Source organism: Panthera uncia, chromosome B4 (assembly GCF_023721935.1).
Source record: "Panthera uncia isolate 11264 chromosome B4, Puncia_PCG_1.0, whole genome shotgun sequence".
In the NCBI taxonomy this organism is placed as follows: Eukaryota; Metazoa; Chordata; class Mammalia; order Carnivora; family Felidae; genus Panthera; species Panthera uncia.
In genome coordinates, this window is record NC_064809.1 from 12,302,564 (window position 1) to 12,323,737 (window position 21,174).

At 39.8% G+C, this 21,174-nt stretch overlaps 1 protein-coding gene across 2 annotated transcripts in view; it reads left to right on the forward strand.

Moving 5' to 3' along the window:
* The window catches only part of PRPF18 (pre-mRNA processing factor 18), a 232,731-nt gene that overhangs the window by 205,432 nt on the left and 6,125 nt on the right, over positions 1-21,174 (forward strand). The window contains exons 5-11 of one of the 2 annotated variants that reach the window (XM_049624624.1): positions 250-363; positions 6,442-6,588; positions 8,109-8,177; positions 10,110-10,250; positions 10,376-10,447; positions 10,965-11,105; positions 12,781-12,936. In XM_049624624.1, the coding sequence (XP_049480581.1) occupies positions 250-363; positions 6,442-6,588; positions 8,109-8,177; positions 10,110-10,250; positions 10,376-10,447; positions 10,965-11,105; positions 12,781-12,936 (840 nt within the window). The remainder of the gene's footprint in view (positions 1-249; positions 364-6,441; positions 6,589-8,108; positions 8,178-10,109; positions 10,251-10,375; positions 10,448-10,964; positions 11,106-12,780; positions 12,937-21,174) is intronic. The other variant, XM_049624623.1, reaches the window with a different exon arrangement.

The following is a 21,174-nucleotide window of genomic DNA, read 5'->3' on the forward strand; positions in this document are numbered from 1 at the left end:
TCATGCTTTTCTTATGTATTCTGTTATCCAGATGGAGCCTTTGCCGAAACAGCCAAAGTATGCAAAACACGTTAGAGATTTTCAGATGTGACAGTAACTCACTAGATCTGTTCACGGAAAATTGAAGAAAAAATAAGGACAACTGACTTTTTCTATTTCAATTTTGAAATAATGTATTTGGTAACCTAAAGGAGGAATTATTATTACTAAAAACATAGGGATTACTATTATTACTGATTTTTTTACTAGGTTATCAGAAGATTGAGAGAAAGAGGAGAACCAATCAGACTATTTGGAGAAACTGATTATGATGCATTTCAGCGTTTAAGAAAAATAGAGATCCTCACACCGGAAGTTAACAAGGTAAGAAGTCAGGACAAAACTCGGAGAATATCACTGTACCACATAAACTAGAATAGTATGGGGTTTGAGCACTTGCGTTGTTCTAGGCAAAAATGGAACAATGAAGTTGCCAGATTACTGCTGCTGAAGTAAATCTTTAACGTTTAATTTTTTAAAAAGCACCCGTCTAATTTAATTAAAAGCACCTGTCTTAATTAACGGCACCTATCTTAAGCATACAGTTCAGTGCATTTTGACGAATTCATGTAAGCATGTAACCACCACCCTTATGAAGATGCACAGTGTTTTTCTCACACAGGAAAGTCACCTAGTGCCCCTTCTTAGCCAGTCCTCCTATTCCATCTCCTCCATGTGAGCACAACCACCTTTGAAAATTCTGTCACAGTAGGTTAATTTTGCTTGTTCGAGTATGTCATGTAGATGGAGTCATGAGAGCATGTCTGGCTTCTTACTCTGAGCATAGTTTTTAGATTCGTCGTTGTTACTGCAGAAATCAGTAGTTGTCATTGGTGATGATCTTCATTTGTCTGAATATGCCACCGTTTGTGTCCAACTTTGGGCTATTAAGAATAAAACTGCTCTGACTAGTCTTTTTTTCGTTTTTTTTTTGAGAGAGCACGCTTGCGCGCCCAAGTGGGGGAGGGGCACAGACAGAAAAAGAGAGCATCCCAGGCAGGCTCAGCGCTGAGCAGTGTGGGGCTCAATCCCATGAACTGACATCATGACCTGAGCCGAGATCAAAAGTCGGACACTTACTCAACTGAGCCACCCAGGCACCTGCACAAGTCTTTTTTGGGTCTGTGTTATTTCTCCTGAGTAAATAAAGGTTACATCTCTTGGTAAATACCTGAAGTAGAAGGGCTGAATAGTAAGAGTAAATGTATGATTAAGTTCTTTAGAAATGCCAAGTATTTCCAAATGTCCTCAGCCTTTTTTATTGTAAGTGTTTTAAATTGTAACCATTCTCTTGTAGGTGTAGTAGTATTTCAGTATTTAATTGTGGTTCTATTTATAGCTCCCTGGTAACTAAAGGTAATGAACATCTTTTCATAGACTTACAGCCCGTATATTTCTCTGTGCAGTATGTGTAAAAATCTTTTGTTCATGTTTTAATTAGGTTGCTGGCCTTCTTACTTTTGAATTCTAGGAGTTCTTTATATATTCCTGAATACAAGTCCTTTGTCAGATATACAGATACATGTTTTATGACTCTTTTCTGCTAGTTTTTGGCTTACCTATTCTCTTCATGGTGTCTTTTGATGGGCAGAAGTTTCAAATTTGGATGGAATCCACTTCTTTTTTATGGTTGCTGCTTTTGGTGTTTTGCTTAAGAAATATTTGCCTATCCCACGGTTTTGGAGAGATACGCTTCTGTATTTTGTCTAAAAGGTTAATAGTGTTAGCTCTTACACATAGGGCCCTGATAAGCATATGGGTTGTCTTGGTGAATATTCCATGGACTTTTGAAAAGAGTGCATTTTATACGCTGGGTAAATGTCAGTTACCCAATGGTAGTATTGTTCAGCTCTTCTGTGGCCTTACTAACTAATCTGCTCTGTCAGTTACTGAGGGATAGCTGGGGTGACCTATGGCTATGTAACAGATCACCCCAAAACTTAGTAGCTTCTGACAGTTTATTACTGTAAAATCTTTCTTGGTCCTATATGACTAACAAACCATCCTGAAACTTAGTAACTTAATTAATGATATCTCACAATTCTGTAGTTTGGGGGTACACTGGGCAGTTATTTGCTTGTGTTCTTGCATGGGGTTGCAGTCAGATGAGGGTCGACTGTGGTCATGTGAAGGATCCCTGGACTGACCTCCCAACTACATGGTATCTTAAAGGTCCTTCCACGTGGTAGGATGTGTCCACATTTCCTTCCTTTTTAAGGCTGAGTAATACTGTGTTGCGTGTATGGATCCCATTGTTTTTATCTATTCGGCTACAGTGGACATTTGAGTTGTTTCTACCTTTTGAGTTGTTTCTCACTTTTGGCAGTGAATACTGCCGCTGGCTTTGAACATAGGTTTACAAATATCTGTTCAGGTTCCTGCTTTCACTTCTGTGTACATACCCAGATGTGGGATTGGTGGATTAGGTAGCGATTCTGTGTTTAACTTTTTTCTTTTCAAGCATAAATGAATTTAAACATTTTCTTCAGTTTTGTTTAATGTTCACAACAATCTTTTTAAAATTTTCAGTCCTTTTGAAAACCTTAACTTAGGGGCACCTGGGTGGCTCAGTTGGCTGAGCATCCAACTCTTGATTCTGGCTCAGGTCATGATCCCAGGGTCGTGGGATCGAGCCCCGCATCAGGCTCCATGCTGAGTGTGGAGCTGGCTTGACATTCTCTATCTCTCTGTCCCTCTCCTCTCTTCTTGTCTGTCTGTGCACCTTCTGTCTCTAAAACAAAACCTTAAAGTCTTAGACTGGTTTTTGTGATGCTTCATTTCACCAATATTTATTTCTCTTCTATATCCAGAGTCTCCTTCCTTGTTTGAAGATAGTATTAAAATATTAATGTGAACTATGAAATTATTATGTGATTTAATTTTTCTACTAGTCATACTTAATTACTTGAAAATTTTTCTAGTTATTAGTATTTATTACAACCTGCTGTATTTAAAAAAAATTTTTTTAAATGTTTATTCTGAGAGAGTGAGCACGAGCAGGGAAGGGGAGGGGAGGGGCAGAGAGAGAGAGGAAGGGAGAGAGAATCCCAAGCATGCTCTGTGATGACAGCGGGGCTTGAATTCACAAACCATGAGATTATGACCTGAGCCAAAAACAAGAGTTGGACGCTTAACTCTCTGAGCCACGCAGGGTGTCCCCAACCTGTTGTATTTTAATCTTGCTCAAGCTTGTCCCAGATGCTACAGAGTTTATTAGTACATTTTTTAAAACAAATTGAGGTATAATGGATGTATTAGTTTCAGGTATACAGCTTAGTGATTTGATATTTGTGTATATTGTAAAATGATCACGGCAGTTAAGTCTGGTTAATATCTGTCACCATACATAGTTAAAAATGTTTTTCTTGTGTTGAGGACTTTCAAGCTCTACTCTTGACAACTTTTAAATATGCAATACCAGGGGCCCCTGGGTGGCTCAGTCGGTTAAGCGTCCGACTTTGGCTCAGGTCATGGGCTCACAGTTCTTGAGTTCGATACCCATATCGAACTCTGTGCTGACATCTCGGAGCCTACTTTGGATCCTCTGTCTTCCTTTCTCTCTGCCCTTCTCCTGCTCATGCTCTTTCTCTCTCCAACATAAGTAAATCATTTAAATATGCAGTGTGGTATTAACTGTAGTCCCTGTGCTGTGGCACCACATCCTTGTGCACTAACTGCAAGACTATTTTAAGCTGATAACAACTTAAGTGTGATTGAATTTTAAAGCTTTACATTTTTACTACTGTCTGCCACGTCTTAGGTTTTTTGATGTCATATTTTACATGTTCTTACCTTGTAAATCCTTTAATTCTTGTAGTTACAGTTTTACTGCTTTTGTCTTGAAATCTTCCTACTAGCTTTGTAAAGTGATCTACTACCTTTATAATACATATATTTACCTATTTCAGTGAGATTTATACTTTTGTACGGTGTTACTAATTAGCACTCTTTTCTGCTTAAAGAAAGCCCCTTAACATTCCTTGTAAGGCTGGTCCAGAGGTGATGAACTTCTTTAGTTTTGCTTGTCTGCAAGACTCTTTCTGCAATTCTGAATGATAACTTCCTGGTAGAGTATTCTTGTTTGGAAGTTTTTCCTTCTGGCACTTTGAATATATCGTGCCACCCCCTTCGTTCTGCAAACCTGCTAAAAAGTCTGCCAATAGTCTTATGGGGGTTCCTTTATACACAGCAGGTGGTTTTTCTTTTGCTGCTTTTAACATTCTCTCCTTGCCTTTCTTTACCTTTAGACATTTTAATTAGAATGTGTCTTGGCGTGGGTATGTGTCACTTTCTGAGGTTCTCGCCATACCATTTTCCACAGCAGCTGCACCATTTTACATTTCCAGCAACGAAGGGTTCCATCGTTCCACATCCTGGCCAGTACTTAATGCTTACTGTTATTTTTGATCATAGCCGTTCTGTCGGGTTGAAGTGTTATTTTACTGTGGTTTTGATTCGCATTTCCCTAATGAGTAGTAATGTTAAACATCTTTTTGTTTGCTTATTGGCCTTTTGTGTGTGGTCTTCTTTTTTAATTTATTTTTATTTTTTTGGATGTAGTCTTCTATTTAAGACCTTTGCCCATTTTTAATGAGGTGGGGTTTGTTGTTAATTTGTAGGAGTTCTTGATATATTTTGGATATTAGTCATTATCATATTAGTAATTTACAAGTACTTCTCCCATTCCATGGGTTATCTTTTCACTCTGGTGATAGTATCTTTGCAGAAAAGTTTTCATGTTTGATGAAGTCCAGTGTACCTATTTTTTTTTTTTTTTTTTGGCCTGTGCTTTTGGTGTTGTATCCAAGGGATGATTGCCAAATCCAGTATCATGAAGCTTTTCCCATGTGTTGTCTTATAAGAGTTTTACAGTTTTAACTATTACGTTTATGTCTTGGATCCATTTGTGTGTGTGTTTTAAGAGTTTTATCATTTTTTTTTAATTTTAACTTGTTTTATTTTTTTAAATTTGCATCCAAATTAGTTAGCATATAGTGCAACAATGATTTCAGGAGTAGATTCCTTAGTGCCCCTTACCCTTTTAGCAACCCCCCCCCCCCAAACCCCTCCCATAACCCTTAGTTTGTTCTCCATATTTATGAGTCTCTTCTGTTTTGTCCCCCTCCCTGTTTTTATATTATTTTTGTTTCCCTTCCCTTATGTTCCTCTGTTTTGTCTCTTAAAGTCCTCATAGGAGTGAAGTCATGATTTTTGTCTTTCTCTGACTAATATCACTTAGTATAATACCCTCCAGTTCCGTCCTTGTAGTTGTAAATGGCAAGATTTCATTCTTTTTGGTTGCCGAGTAATACTCCATTGTACATATATATAAATACACACACACACACACACACACACCCCACATCTTTATCCATTCATCCATCGATGGACATTTGGGCTCTTTCCATACTTTGGCTGTTGTCGATAGTGCTACTATAAAATTGGGGTGCATGTGTCCCTTTGAAACAGCACACCTGTATCCCTTGGATAAATGCCTAGTAGTGCAATTGCTGGGTCGTAGTGTAGTTCTGTTTTTAGTTTTCTGAGGAACCTCCATACTGTTTTCCAGAGTGGCTGCACCAGCTTGCATTCCCATCTTTGATCCGTTTCGAGTTAATTTTTTTTTAATGTTTACTTTTGAGACAGACAGAGTGTGAATGGGGGAAGACAGAGAGAAAAGGAGACACAGAATCTGAAGCAGGCTCCAGGCTTTGCGCTGTCAGCACAGAGCCCAACACAGGGCTCGAACTCACGAACCATGGGATTGTTACCTGAGCTGAAGTGAGACGCTTAACTTACTGAGCCACCCCGGGCACTCCTGTTTTGAATTTTTATGTGTGGTGTAAGGTATTGGGTCCAGCTTTAAGGCTTCTGTTTTGGTATTGGGTCCAGCTTTAAGGCTTCTGTTTTTATCAAGTGGTCACAAACTGGATGTGAATAGAATGTGGAATTTGCTGATTTATTAGAAACCTAGCAAAAGCCCAGGATATAGATGAGATACTAGTTGACATTGCTGAATGTTACAGGAATTCAGAATAGTTGTGGTAAGGCTAGACATTTTAAGTCAACTGGAAAAATGGGTTGAGGACTCACTTTGACTAGACCTCACTAGAAAATTAAAGCATTTGTGAGTATTCTCATTTGCATTTGTCACACATACACTTTATTTTTCTGACCAGAGGAGCTGTTGTGCATACATTCTTTCACATTTAAATATGTTCATGATAATTAACTTTGGACACCGATGATAGCTGTGTAATAAATTGAAATCTTACTTCAGTCCCTAATTTTACTAAGCTCTTAACTACTTGTGGAGGAAGAAAATGACTTGGACTTAGTGAAGAATCAAAAGTGAAATACCAGTGAGATTTCATAGGAGGTGTAATTTTTCACCCTTCTCAGGGATTGAGAAATGATCTGAAAGCAGCTTTGGATAAGATCGACCAGCAATACCTCAATGAGCTTGTTGGTGGCCAGGAACCTGGAGAGGAAGACACACAGAATGACTTGAAAGTTCATGAAGAAAACACCACAATCGAGGAGTTAGAGGTAATCTCTACGCCCACCTGTCTTCATTCCCTGGCATACCTTCCATTCCCTGGAGAAGATTCCTGAGGTCATCGGGTTGCTCACTTCAGAGCACAAAGGCACAAAGGCCCATTTGAAATTTCATGCTTTTACTTAATCACTCCCTTTTTCCTCAACGTCCACTCACATTATCCTACTTCCTGCCTTCAAAAGTAATCATTTGGCTATGTTTGACACGCATCCTTGTATCTGTTGGTGGTCTTGTAAAGCCAGTAGTGTTTTGTATGCTTGTGTTTTGAATACTCATAAATGATACTATACTGTGAAACTAATTTTTTTTTACTCTTTTCCCACTTAGAACTGTTTTTAAGATCCATCCTTGATGCTGCACGTATATCTAAACCTTTGAATTAACTGCTGCGTAGCATTTCGTACTCGGTGGCATTCACTGCCTTGTACTTTTTGCTTCCTCCTGAGAGCTGGCTTGCTCCGGCTCCCTAGTACCACAGACAGCTTTGTGAGGAGCAGTCTTGCACATACCCTGTGGACTCAGAGGCAGGGTTGCTAGGTTAGAAATGTTTCACTTGTCCAGTACTGTCAGGCTGCTCCCTAGAACGCCCGTACCGGTCTACACCCGCATCAGCAGTGTGTGCGTGCCCTTTGTTCCCACGTCCCTGCCAGCACTTGGCAGTATCTTGCTTTCTCATTTTTTGCCACTGTGATGAATATGGTGTGATGCGTGTAATCTTAATTAAAAAGCAGTGTTGTACTATCTAAATATCTAGCTCAAGCTAAAATTATGGCTTAGTTTAAAGCTTTAACTGCTTAATAAAACACGAACTGTTTTTTTCTGTTATTTTTCTGTTTCCTTTCATTCTTGGCTGCACTCTGCATGAGTAAGATCATAGTTCTGGTAATTGTCCCCTGTCTTTCTCCCCCCCACTTATCTATGCACCCTAAATCTGACAGAAAAAATTAGTGTGGGGAACCAGTTCTGAGCTTGTTTTTTTTCTGAAATAGCTTTATTATGATAATCACTTATTATACAGCTTACCCATCTAAAATGTTTGGTTCACTGATTTTTAGTATATTCGCAGGTTGATGGAACCATCATCACAATCTAATTCTAGAACATTGTTTTCCTAAAAAGAAATCTCCGTTCCATTAGTAGTCCTCAAAGCCCCATCTTTTGTCTTTCGGTTCATAAAAGATGGCCTACTCTCTAAATTTAAATGGCAAGGTGTATTTTCTTTTTCGTTTTTTTAAGTTTATTTTGAGAGAGTGTGTGTGTGCACGAGAGGGGCGGAGAGAGAGAATCCCAAGCGGCACAGAGCCTGACACAGGGCTCGATCTCACGAACCATGAGATCATGATCTGAGCCGAAAGCAAGTTTTGTTTTTTATCTAGAAATTCCTGAGTTGTTTTTTTTTTTTTAAACAGCAGTTAGTTTCTGTAGTAAAGATCCGTGTTCAACTCACGTTGATAACACGTATTCTGTCGTTGCTCTTTACGAATGACCGGAAGCATTCTGTTTTCTGCAGGCATTGGGAGAGTCTTTAGGAAAAGGGGATGATCATAAAGACATGGACATCATTACCAAATTCCTTAAGGTACGTGTTTTTGGGCTACGAAAGAAGGACGTGTGGGTTGGTTACGAACTGTTCTTTAATTTTTGGACCGTATTCAAGGGTCAAGGACTGGAGAGGAAATCCCTCGTTAAACGTGTTTTGTAGGTACCTGGTTTCCAACACTGCCGTGCACTTGGGTAGAGAGGTTAGTCTGAGGGGATGTACGTGTACTTGCACTGTGGCACTTTAAAACTGACTTATCGTAAACACACAGAAAAGAATCACAGCGGTGGAACGAACGAGAAGTTCGGGGAGTTTAAAATTTTTTAAAACACTCCAGGAGGGAGTGCAGTGAGGGGCTTGTTCCAGAAGCTCTTACGAGTGGTGATGGCAGTAAGGAGAGGAAGGAGGTGGGAAGACCTTGGCAGTGGACAAAAAAGCAAACACATCAGCAACCTTTCAGAGACTGCTGGTTTTCTCAGTTCTGCAGATAGCTGCGTATTCCCGCTATGGTTAGCTCCATCCGTCTCTGGCCGTGGGATTTCTTGCTTTCCTGGGGTAGGTAGAGTGTGTGCAAATGTCAGATTCATTTTAGCACTTATTCACAAACCATGTTCATGCCAAGAGATTTAAACACGAGAAGTGCTTTTACTTGTGTTTACTGTTTAAATACAGTGTGTTAGTCATCAGGATTCTCAGTCTGTTGAGATGGCATGGAATTAGGTAGGGCTTGGGAGCTGGCGTGAGCTGGAATTTCCTCTGGAGTGACCACCTCTCCTCTCCGGACGGAGGTTGAGCATAGGTGATGCCCCTGGGGTGGTACGTCTTCCTCCACCTTCCCTGGTTATCTACCTCTAGAAAGGGTGCTCTTTGCATTTAAACCCAAGGGGCACTAGGCCTGCTTTCCAGGGCTGGGAGAGGGGAGGGGGGATGAGTCATAGTTGATTTATTTTCTTTTTCCTTCCTTCTCCTTCAGTCAGGTGGTTTAGTGGGAATATTTAATTGAATCTCCTCTTTCCTGCAAAAGTAGAAAGTCCAAACAGAGGCATACCCCATGTTATAGTGCTTGGCTTTATTGTGCTTTGCAGATAATGCGTTTTGGCTTGTTGGTTTATTTTACAAATTGATGGGTCTGTGACAGCTGTGCTTCGAGCCAGTGTACTGGCATCGTTTTTTCCCAGGAGCGTTGGTTTACTTTGTGTCTCTGTGTCACATTTTGGTGATGCTTGCAGTATTTCAGACTTTTTCATCATTATTACATTTGTGATGGTGAATTGTGATCAGTGATTAGGATGTGAAAGCACAGATGATGGTTAGCATGTTTTAGCAATAAAGTATGTTTAAATGAAGCCACATACATTGTTTTTTAGACATAATGCTGTTGTACGCTTAAGAGACTACATTATAGTGTAAACAGAACTTCTATATGCACTAGAAAACTAAAAAAATTCATTGGGCTCTTGCGATATTTGCTTTATTAATGCGATGGTCTGCAACCAAACCCGCGGTATCTCTGGGATGTGCCTGTGCTGCGCCAACATATTTGGAAGATTGATTAAGTATCATAGCACATATGCCATTATGGCAAGTAAGTCTCGGTGGGTTCAATTTTATATAATAGAAATACGAGTAAAAGTTTATTTCTGTCGAGATATTTCTGTGAGATATGATAGTTGTGTTTTTTTTTTGAGAGAAATTATCGTTGAATTAGGAATATATATAATACACACACACACACACACACACACACACACAGAGAACAGGGAAGTTTGTGACTTGCCAGAGGCACTGCAAAACATACCTGACACAATACACAGAAATAATTCATTAATTAAACGGAAATTGAGGATATTTTAATTAGTCAAGAAATATACTCTAAAGATGGTAATATGTTGTTCCGTATTTTAGAGAACATTTAAACTTTTTGAACCACTGGGTGGCATTGTAGTCTAAATTTGCCCATTCTTTCGACAGTTTCTCCTTGGTGTCTGGGCTAAAGAACTGAATGCCAGAGAAGATTACGTGAAGCGCAGTGTGCAGGGTAAACTGAACAGTGCCACTCAAAAACAGACTGAGTCCTATCTCAGACCCCTTTTCAGAAAGCTTCGGAAAAGGGTAAGGTTCCTTGGAAAATGCTTCTATTAACTGATTTTTAAAAAAACAATCTGTAAAGAGTAAATGCAATCTTGAACTATACACAGTAGCTTCCAAAAATAGTGATGATGTTTTTTCTTTTCCAGAATCTTCCTGCTGATATTAAAGAATCCATAACAGATATTATTAAGTTCATGTTGCAGAGAGAATATGTAAAGGTACGTTACCATGCTGTGCATCAAAATCACGGTATGAGCCTGTCTAGGTTGTGTGTGTGGATTATGTTTATTTAGCGTGGGAGTATTTTACATAGGAGCTTTAAGAGTAAATGTGAGTAAACGTGAAATGAATTAATAGTGACAAAATCTTTTATTCTCTAATGTATTGTCAGCCTTATTTTTAGACATTGATAATAAACTTTCTGACTACACTGGTTTTTTAGTCATTTTTAAGGTAGGTGTAAAGATTCTTCGGAGCATGAACTGGATATAGGCAGTGTTCATTTCATGAATGGGATTGGATTTCAAAGATTGTTCAAGATTATGGCTTGGAACAAATTTTCCCATAGAAACAATGTTATGTAGATTAGTTTCCCAGGCCAGCTATAAAAGCCTACTTAATCCGTAATATAGCTAAAGTATTGTACTAATGATACAATGGAATTTAACCACCCTTTATACTTCTATGAGAAAATGTTCCAAGTAAGGCCGCCAGAATTCATCTCTCCCATTTCAGAACAGCAACAATAGCAGACCCCTTGTTAGGGACGACTTTACCCCTTGTCCCGGTGTCTTTCCTCCTGAATGGGCTCTAGGAGGTGGCGACAGGGAGAAAGCGCTCTTGTGGCCCGGAGTTCCTGGAGCCGACTTCAGAAAGGCAAGTGGAAGGCTGTCAGCTGGCGGAGGGGAGCACAAAGAGAGCGGCCTGCTGTACCAGTAGCGGGGATTGGATGAGTGCCCCTGCATCTGGGCCATAAGCAGAGTCTGAAGCGGAAGCTTCTCATGGCAGTGCCTCCTGAGTGTGGGAGTAGGGAATTTCAGCGTGACGGTTCCAGCGGCTGTTCCAGAGCAGTAGGTGGGGCTCTGCCAGACAAGTGGCAACGACCGGGCTTACCCCTGTGCTCTGACCATCTCTTCCCAAACACAGGGCCGGCTGGCACCTGTGGGTGCTGCAGCCTCATGCTGATGAGGCTCCAGTAGTGATTTTACTCCTTCTGTTGGAGAGCCGGCTAGTTTCATCGAAGGAAATGTTTTTGTGTTTTATGTCTATCAATTTTATTCTTGGATAGTTTCTGTTAGTTGCATGGTGCTTACTAAGGACAGTTGCCTTGGAATGGAATGGAATGCCTTGGAATAGATGAGGTCACCATCCCTGCGGGAAGAAATCACTTGTCTACTAGTGAGCGTGCCTTCCCTCTTGTTACTTTTTGCATTTGCATATTTGCGAATCAGGTGAAAGTTCATTTTGCGTAGAGCGCAGAAGAACCAAGAAACTTGAATAACCTATTTGGACAATTTTCTTTAGAAATTTGGGGTAATCAAATACTGGAAATTCTATCAGTTAATACCCAGTGTTAAAATTTGTACAATTCAGAATCAGTGATATAAGTATGTAATGGGCTTTTAAAAATTAAGCTTTCTAAAACTACTGAGTAGAGCAAATTCAAATTTAGGGTAGAAAATGAACTTCTAGTTAGTCTGTTGGTAGGCTAATTTTTTTTTTTTTAATCAGCTCTACATATCATACACATAGGTATTGGATTTATAAAATTAGAATATCTTTGAGACCTGACGGTAAGCGTCTCTGAAACCCTCGGGGTCTTGTAGAATTTACTTGATTTCTCTTTTGGTTTTCTCCTTTTTTTCCCCCCACAGGTAGCTGGGCTTGGTTTAGAAAAAGAGCCATTTGTCTTCATTGGTTTCTGTCTTTACGTTTTGTAGCTTTTATTTTAAGGTTCTTGGCAGGTGGGAGGCTCTGAGGGGCCAAAGTGAAACGATCTCATCCTTAAACTATTCGACTCGAGGGTTAGTATTTAATCTCTGTTTATCCATCTGCTGTGGACCCTGTGTGATAGTCCCAGCTCACAGAGCCCCCGCTGCTTTCAGAGGTCTGTGCTGCTGTGCAGGGAGTGGATACAGTTGCGGGTTGGATTATGAAAAACCACTTAACCTCTGTCTTCTTTGTGACCACCTGTGGAGAAGACTGGGTCTAAAGGTGACTCAAACTGGAGTTGGTGTCAGTGCATCAAAAAACCTACCTGGTAATTCCAGATCTGAAATGTATTAATTTCCAGTGCACAAAGGTTGCAAAGGCATGTTTGTCTTTTTACTCACAGGATTAGCTTTGGTTTCTGTTTTTCCAGGACATTTGTGGTCCTGGGAAGGGCAATCGGTCACCTCATATTTGAATTTCTTTTGTTTGAATAATGGGAATGGTAATACTTTCAACATGCTCAGGAGATGGATGAAGATTATGTCATAAAGGGCTGTGAAATACTTTAAAAATATGGACCAACCCAGTATTTTTGCTTTTCTGATCTCTTTCTTTTTAGGCTAATGATGCTTATCTTCAGATGGCCATTGGAAATGCCCCTTGGCCCATAGGGGTCACTATGGTTGGTATCCATGCCAGAACTGGTAGAGAAAAGATCTTTTCTAAGCACGTTGCACATGTTTTAAACGATGAAACACAGCGGAAATATATTCAGGTAAGCAGTTGGGAGGGAATGAAATTGCTCTGGAGGTTAATTAACATGCTCCGATTCCCCAATCGTAAATTTTGAGAGCAGGAGAAGAATTGTAGCAAATTGGACATAGCACAATAGGACACAAGGCCGCTTTTCCTAAGTACTTGTATTTAAGACCTCTTCACTGCATAAAATGGAGCCCTTGTAAGTTTCATACATAACGCAAGACAGGGTGAGGGGTTGTACTTTAATTACCATAGCACTGAAATAATGCTGCTTCATTTGGTTTTGGGAGTTTAGTGAAGAAGGACAAATTTAGACTGTTTAGCAGTAAATCTCATTTTGTCACTTCCCAGCTAGATTTAACATCTACAGGGTTAAAAAGAAGGAATGAATAGTAAAAATTTGGGCCTAATGAATGTAATTATTTTTCAGTAACATTTAGACAGAAACAGGTCTCAAATGTTGATAGTTTATTTTCGTACAGTCCTATATGCCTCATATAAACTTGTTTGCATTATTGTTGAGCAAAACTTTTTTTCTTAGTGGGGAAAAAAGTCAACTGTTACGCAGCTTTTGCCATATTGTCAAAAGTCCCAGATTGTGTCTGTATAATGACTTATGCCGGATGTTACTTCTGAAGCTTGAAGATGATACTGGGGAAGTTCACTTAAAATGTAAAATCCACTTAAAATGCATTACGTGCTTTCAGATTTTGTGCCAGGGAACAATTATTACCATATTCATGAATTATCTTGCTATGTGATTTCAGTTCCAAGTGCTAAAGATTAACTTGTGTGTCATGCTTTATGCCTTATTCATACATATTAGCATTTTCAGATAGGAGTTCAACCTGACTCCCTAATATGAATTGTAGAATTTATAGAGTCCAAAAATACTTGTTGAAATTCAAAGACCTTTCCATTTTTTAATAATAACCAGTGACTGTATTGAAGGCAAAAAGCTTTTATTTGGGGGAGAAAAAGTCATTTGGCTTTAACAATAAAAAAATTTCCAGTTGTTAAATGTGTTAATTGTGTTCAACTGTACCAGAGCCATAGTGTGTATAACTACATAAATTGTCTCAAAGGCAGTATTTTGTTTTTCAGCAGTGGTGTCATTTCTACTTCCCCACAAACTGATTTTCTCCCTAAAATCCATCTAGTAGTTTTTAAGATTTCTGATTTATTTTTGGAAGCTATATAATGACCTTTTCCCCTTCCTTTGGTCTTCGTTTTTAATTGTTCCCTTCCCATTTAAAAAATCCTTCTTTTTTTCCCCAAGATGATTAGGGAAAATTGGTAAACATACTGAGAACTTCAGGAAGGTGTCTGACTTAAACCCGATAATATTGTTGTGGACAGATGTAAATATGGTAATACAGTCAGGTGCATTCCTACCTAGCTGGTTGAGTGTGGGAAGCCGTGGAGTACTGAATAGATCCATGTCTGTCGGATGGATGCTGGTGAGATGTCATGGGGTCTTAGTCACCTCAAACTGTCCTGTTAAACATTTTAATGACTGGTTTGGTTGACTATACTGAGAGGTTTATTTATTGGATTTATGGACAGCAAGAAACAAGAAAGAGTAGGGTGTGTGTTAAGGTGGAGAAGATGTTGGCGTTCCAGAAGTTCTTGAAAGACTGAAGAAAAGAACAGATTCTAAAAAAATAATATTGAACAAGGATGACCATAAAAAAATCTGGATCCAATGACCTAGTTGCTTGAGTATACAATCTGAGCAATGTATACGAGAAAGGATTGGGGAATTTAGTAGGCTGTACGTGCAATTGAACGAGTAGTATAATATGACTGCTACAAAGTGTAATGATAGCTTGTATTTCATCATTAGACATAATGTAGCATAGGTTCCAGAAGTCAAGAATGTAGTTCTCTGTTATATACCCGATCTAGAACAGTACCTCATTCATGGGTGCTCAATAAATACCTGCTGCCTGAATGAATACCATATGGGACAAGAGATGTGAAAATGTTCCTTTTTTACTCCTTGAAGGAGACCGTTGGAGGGGATCTGAGCACAAGAGCTGTGGATAATAGAGGAGCTCTCTGGTGGGATGGGGAGTAAACTTGGCCTGTAGTTTAGGACCAGGTAAGGTATAGGAAGGTGTAAGGAAACAATAGTTCTCTTTTTATTGAACTTTTATTTTGAAATAATTACAGATAGACTTACAAGAAGTTGCAAAAAATAGTACAGAGAAGCTTTTTAACAGGCACAATTGCCCTGAGACAGGAGTAGGGCCACTGGGAAGATGTGAGGGAGATCCCTACCACTTGATGTTTGCAAGCATCAAGTTAACTCTTGCTCTTTTTTCCCTAATGTTTATTCATTTTTTTAAAGTTTATTTACTTTAAGAGAGAGCAAGCAAGCAGGGGAGGAGCAGAGAGAGAGAGAGAGAGAGAGAGAGAGAGAGAGAGAGAGAATCCCGAGTAGGCTCCACACTGTCAGCGCAGAGCCCAGTGTGGGGCTTGGGTCCATGAACCCTGAGATCATGACCTGAGCTGAAACCAGGAGGCAGATGCTTAATGGACTGAGCCACCCAGGTGCCCCAAATGTTTATTTTTGAGAGAGAGAATAAGTGGGGGAGGGGCAAAGAGAGAGGGGGATAGAGCATTCGACGCGGGCTCTGCCCTGATAGCAGTGAGCCCGATGCAGGGCTTGAATTCACAGACCATGAGGTTGTGACCTGAGCTGACGTTGGACACTCGACTGAGCCACCCAGGTGCCCCAGCTCTTGCCCTTTTGGCCCTTTGATGTCTTTGATTCTTCTCTGTCATTTCCCTTGAGGCCACTGCTTAAACCTGAGGTTGCAAACCCACATGCCCATGACAGGTAGTAAGTGAGCTGAGTGTTAAACACCTGACCCTCTGACATTTGTTCTCCTGCTTTTCATACGGACACAGATAGAAGCATTGTTTCATTTTGTCTCGACTCTGACATGGCAGGGGACGGTGCAAGCTAGTGTGAGGTGTCAGCCGATGCTCGCCCCCGGTGCCGCTGGAGTCCCTTCAACTCACGGTTCCGTTGTAGGAATATGGGTCAGTGTTCCATCTTCCTCTCTTTTTAATTAATTGTTTATATGTGCCAAAGATCTTATTTTTTTTCCAAGATATTGTGTGCTTCTATTTTTTAAAATATTGGCACCGAATTTAAAAAGTTAGCATTGTGTTTGGACAAACAAAAATGCTGATTTTTGATGTCTTAAAATAAACCTATGGTGCTAAACAGCTCGAGGCCAAAGAATGCTGCCCGTCCCCCCCAACCTCCAGTGGCGGAGTTTTATGAAATTCTTGATTGTGATGAACTGACTGGTTTGCTAAGCTGTCTTTTGAATCTCTCTCCTTGTTACTTTGGTGTTGAGGTGGGGTTGATTTAGAATATCTTTTTTGTTTTTTTAATGGACTATCCTTAAAAAAGGGATACATTAAGTATATTAAAGTCAGGGGTTGACAAACTTCATCTTAAAAGATAGTAAATATTTTAGGCTTTGCATTTCCTAGGTCTCCATTGGAACTGTTGAACCCTGCAGGCTGTAGTGGGAAAGAAACGGGTGGCCTGCGGACCGTAGTTTGCTGACCTCTGGTGACTACCTAGCCCAGACATATTCTGTGTTAAGGTATTTGCTGAGTAGGTAATTGTGGAAGTCATTTAATAGGGTCAGTATTTCTTTTTAAACTGAGCTATGATAAACCTAAATGCGTGAGGTGTACCAAACTTAATTGTACAGTCCAGTGATTCCTGATATATGTAATTTTTTATCTAGACCGGAGAAAAAGGTGGAGATACAGAATGTTTCTAGTGGGACCCCAAAAGTTTGTTCATGCCTTTTCCCAGCCCAAATTGTCTTCCCATCAGAAGTGACCATTTTTCGGACTTGTGTGTGTTACTATCGGTTAACTTTGCCTGTTTTTGGACATCATGTAATGGAATCTTGGATGTATGGAAAAATTATTTTTGTATTTAGACATCCTGGTGAGAAATATGTGTGTTAGGAAGTATGGCTGAAAACAATTCAGGAGGCTATTTTATAGTACCGGGATTTCATCTTTGGGTTTTCTGCAAACCTCTATAGAATTTAAACTGCGTAAGTTGTTTGAAGTGTTCTCTTGCTCACAAAAATTAAACGCACCACAGGGAGGGTGTTTTCACCGTGCAGATCAAAGAAAAGTTGTATAGTTTATTAGCTGGTCTCAAATCTGAGGTTAGATTCAAATTGGTGGTAGTAACTTTAAGAACTTTGTTTGTTCTGCCAAATGCAGATGTAACCTTTGGCCCAGATTTGAGTAAAGCTTCTTGTATACAGATTATAGGAGGCTCTTGGTTATTTAGAGACCTTATAATTCAGTCATTTAAAAACCTCTCTTGAAAAGGTTCATATCTTGGGCATGCTTGTCCGTAAAGAAGAGAAGGAAGAAAGGCTGAAATTGTCATCAGGCGGCTCTGCTCTGCAGGCTCACTTGCCGTGTTTCCTTGCCTTGGCCTGTGGCCCAGAAACCTGGCTTTTGTCAGTGACATTGACAGTCTCCCTTGCTTTTTGGCTTCCGTTGGGTTGGTAGTGAGAGAGGCTTGAAGGCATTTTGTAGGTGGGAGAAGAACAGGTCAGAAGTATTGATGTCCCTGGCTTCCTCCCTGTGGGGTCAGTGAGGGCTGATGGCACCCCCTCCCCAAGGCCATGTCTTCTCTCAGGAGGCCATCTCCATACAGTTACTTCTGGGTTTCGGTAACTACAGTCCTTCTTGCCCCTTCAGAGCACAGGCTGGCTACAGCTTCCCAGTAGTGCTAGTTCGGGGACACTCTGCTGTCTCTTGTTGGGCCCAAGTCCTGCCCATGCCTTTGCAAAATTGTTGGAATTACTGCCATCACATGTTCAAGTTTGATCGTGCTCTTTGTTTCCTGATGATAGTGTCCCGAATACATGTAGATTAATTGATCTGTGTACTATATTATAACACAGATTTCTTTGGTGATTAGATGATGCAGGAATAATACTCCTTCCAAATACTTTTCATGAGGTTTCACTGTTATGAAAGGCAAATGTCCTGTAATCTTCTCTGGTGAGTTGTTGTCAGTAATCCAGATTAGTAAATTCCCTAGTAAAGACATCATGTCAACATTTTCTGTCAATTAGTCCAATCTATATTTCAGGTTCTGGGTATGTTTTGCCTACACTAGGATTTGCCAGATTTATTTGTTCATGGAATATTTGTGAATTTATAATCATGTGTTGCCGAAAATGGTATAGCAGAAACTTGCATTACTGCACTGAGTGGCACAACTTGATCTGTATGTCGAATATACAGTATCACGGTTAGCTGCTAAACATTCCCTATGCGTCCCTGTGCAAATTATACGTCACACTTGTGGGCCGTGTGGCTTCATGCTACCTCCTGGTGTTCTTGGCTATGCTAAACCGTTTCTTAAAGGCAAGTTACCTCATGATAACAAACTGTTTATCCATGTAGTACTCTCTGCTGTATTACATTTTTAGAGAAAAATATGGCTAGCATTTATCAATCATACACATCACCTTTTAATATCATAGAATGCCAGTGTTCAGTAGAAACATATTTTGGGGAATGCTGATCTAAGCTGTGTGTGTTTCGTTTCAACTGGCAGCTTCACTGATAACAAATATTTAACTTGGGGTATTACATCGTCTGTTTCTTAACTACATGCATGAAAAAAAGTCAGGTTGCCTCGTCCCCTGAAAGCCTGGTAATCAAATAAAGGAAATCTTTGCCCAAATCGGTCCTTTGGTATAAATTTTCACCTAACTTAGCTAAGCGGGCAAATGCTGTTTTCAGAATGGGATTATCACTGGTCATTGTACTTCGTTGTCACTTTCTGTGAAATGATGAATGAGCCTGTGAACTGGAAATACGTTCTCTTCCAGAAAAGAAGCATCCAGACAGGTGAGAATGAGAGCAGCTCTGTTCTTACTGTAAACTATAAAGGCACAGTGAGTCAGTCCCAGGTTACCACTTGTCTCTAAAGTTCCATTGAGTTCTGCAGATACTGGAAATTTTTATACTTTCAGCACTTGCAGTGGGACTTTTCATCATCCCAAGTAGTGAGATCCAGATGAGTTACTTAAAAGGCTAGCATGAGTTATTTAGATGAATGCAATTTTAATGGTGTTCTCGTGTGAAAAGAATTCCGGTAAACAGTTTTTGAAGGATTGGTTTTTTTATGCTTAACTATGGGTGTTACTTGAAATTGTAGAGATTAACTTTTAATCATTAAGTACACATTTCTTTGAACATCACACTTGAGGTCAAATGAGTATTCCTTCAGTCCGAAGTCAGGATTCGTTTTTAACTTAATTTTCTCATGTAAATTCTTTCCTTTATTAGAACTTGGGCAGTTCGTTGCTAGAATTTTAAGTAGCTAGGTGGAAAATGGCACTCATCCCTTACTCTTGACATTCTCGGGCTGTATCACGAAGTGGCTCTGTGCTTTCATTTTCAAGGCTTTGTTCTTATAGCGTAGAATAGTGACAGGGACAGAGTAATTTCATGAAGTGTCTTCTCTGTACATCGTACAAAGATTACTTAAAAGCAGCGACATTAAGTCCAAGTAACTAATGAGAGTTTGTAAAAGAAAAGGCAAATCCAGCTAAAGAATTGTGATTGTAGTTTGGTTTGGTTTTAGAAAATTATTATTTTCTGCGATAAAAAAATTGCTAATTTTTTAGTGGATGCACATTGATATAATAATCGTTCATTGATTTATCTGGGTGTAAACTTTCATTTTGCAGGATTCATATCCTGTATCACATGCAGGTACTCCACACTGTACCTATATTGGGTGTGTGTGTGTGTGTGTGTGTGTGTATGTATATATATGTGTGTGTGTGTATATATATATATTTAATGTTTTATTTCGTTTTGAGAGAGAGAGAGAGATAGAGAGTATGAATGAGCGGGGGAGGGGCAGAGAGAGAGGGGACAGAGAATCTGAAGCGGGCTCTGTGTTGACAGCAGCAAGCCTGATATGGGGCTCGAACTCACAAACTGTGAGATCTTGACCCGAGCTGGAGTTGGACCCACAACAGACTGAGCCTCCCAGATGCCTCTATATTTGGTATTTTTATACTTTATCTATAATATTCTATAATGCTTTAATTAGATTTTTTAAACATTGTGAAATATACATAAAATTTACTATATTAATCATTTATAAGTGTACAGTCCATTAATTTGTGTAGATATTTTCCTAGAAACATACTGATTTAAAAAAAAAAACCAGTTTGGTTGAATTTTTTTTTGGGGGGGGGAGTTATTAAAGAGCCATTAATACAAACTGTAGAATCTGGAAAGGTCAAGATGTGGGGCTCTTTGGCACTTCTAAAAGTCCAGTCTATGGGATGGGGCTAAAAACGAGGAATAGTGGCTGAGAATTAGGATATGTAATCCAGAGGTTCCTTCTGCCTTACCCACGTGGGCCCTACTGCCCTTCTCCTCTAGCAGAAGACAAGTTAACCTTCTGAGGGATTTGTACTATTCAGGAAGGTTGACCTGCCATGGTGAAAACAGAATGCTGAAGTGAAAGCCTCTGTATTAACAGATGAGACCTGCAGTTCCTCCTCTCCCTGGGTTCCTGTGATGCTGGAAGCCTGCTCAGGAATTTAGAGGATTCTTCTCTGTGAACTGACTCAAGAGAACAGAGAAAACACTAACATTTAGTATTTCTCCAGTGACAAAACGAGATTGCTGCCATATTGTACCCACATGAAGTTCTGTTCTTGACCAGCCCTGCCCATTCAGGGACTTTCCCTTAGCTCTCCAGTGCCTTGTTCATAAATACAAATGTTTATCAAGGACCTTCAGACCTTTAGAGAAAGTTTACAGTGTGAAAGAGACCAAATTAGAAAACACATAGAAACACATAGAAAAAAAGGAATTCAGAGATAGAGCTATAGTATAAAGAACAGGAGAAAACAAAAACAAAAACCCTTCAATTAAAAGCTTAATTAATATCTTTAGGTAAGGCTGTAACCATGAAGTAAGATTATGCCACAAAGAAAAGTCAGAATCAGAATGACCTCTTAGAAATCAAACATTACAGGAGAAATGTAAAAGTTAAAAGAGAAGGATAAGGGGCGCCTGGGTGGCGCAGTCGGTTAAGCGTCCGACTTCAGCCAGGTCACGATCTCGCGGTCTGTGAGTTCGAGCCCCGCGTCGGGCTCTGGGCTGATGGCTCGGAGCCTGGAGCCTGTTTCAGATTCTGTGTCTCCCTCTC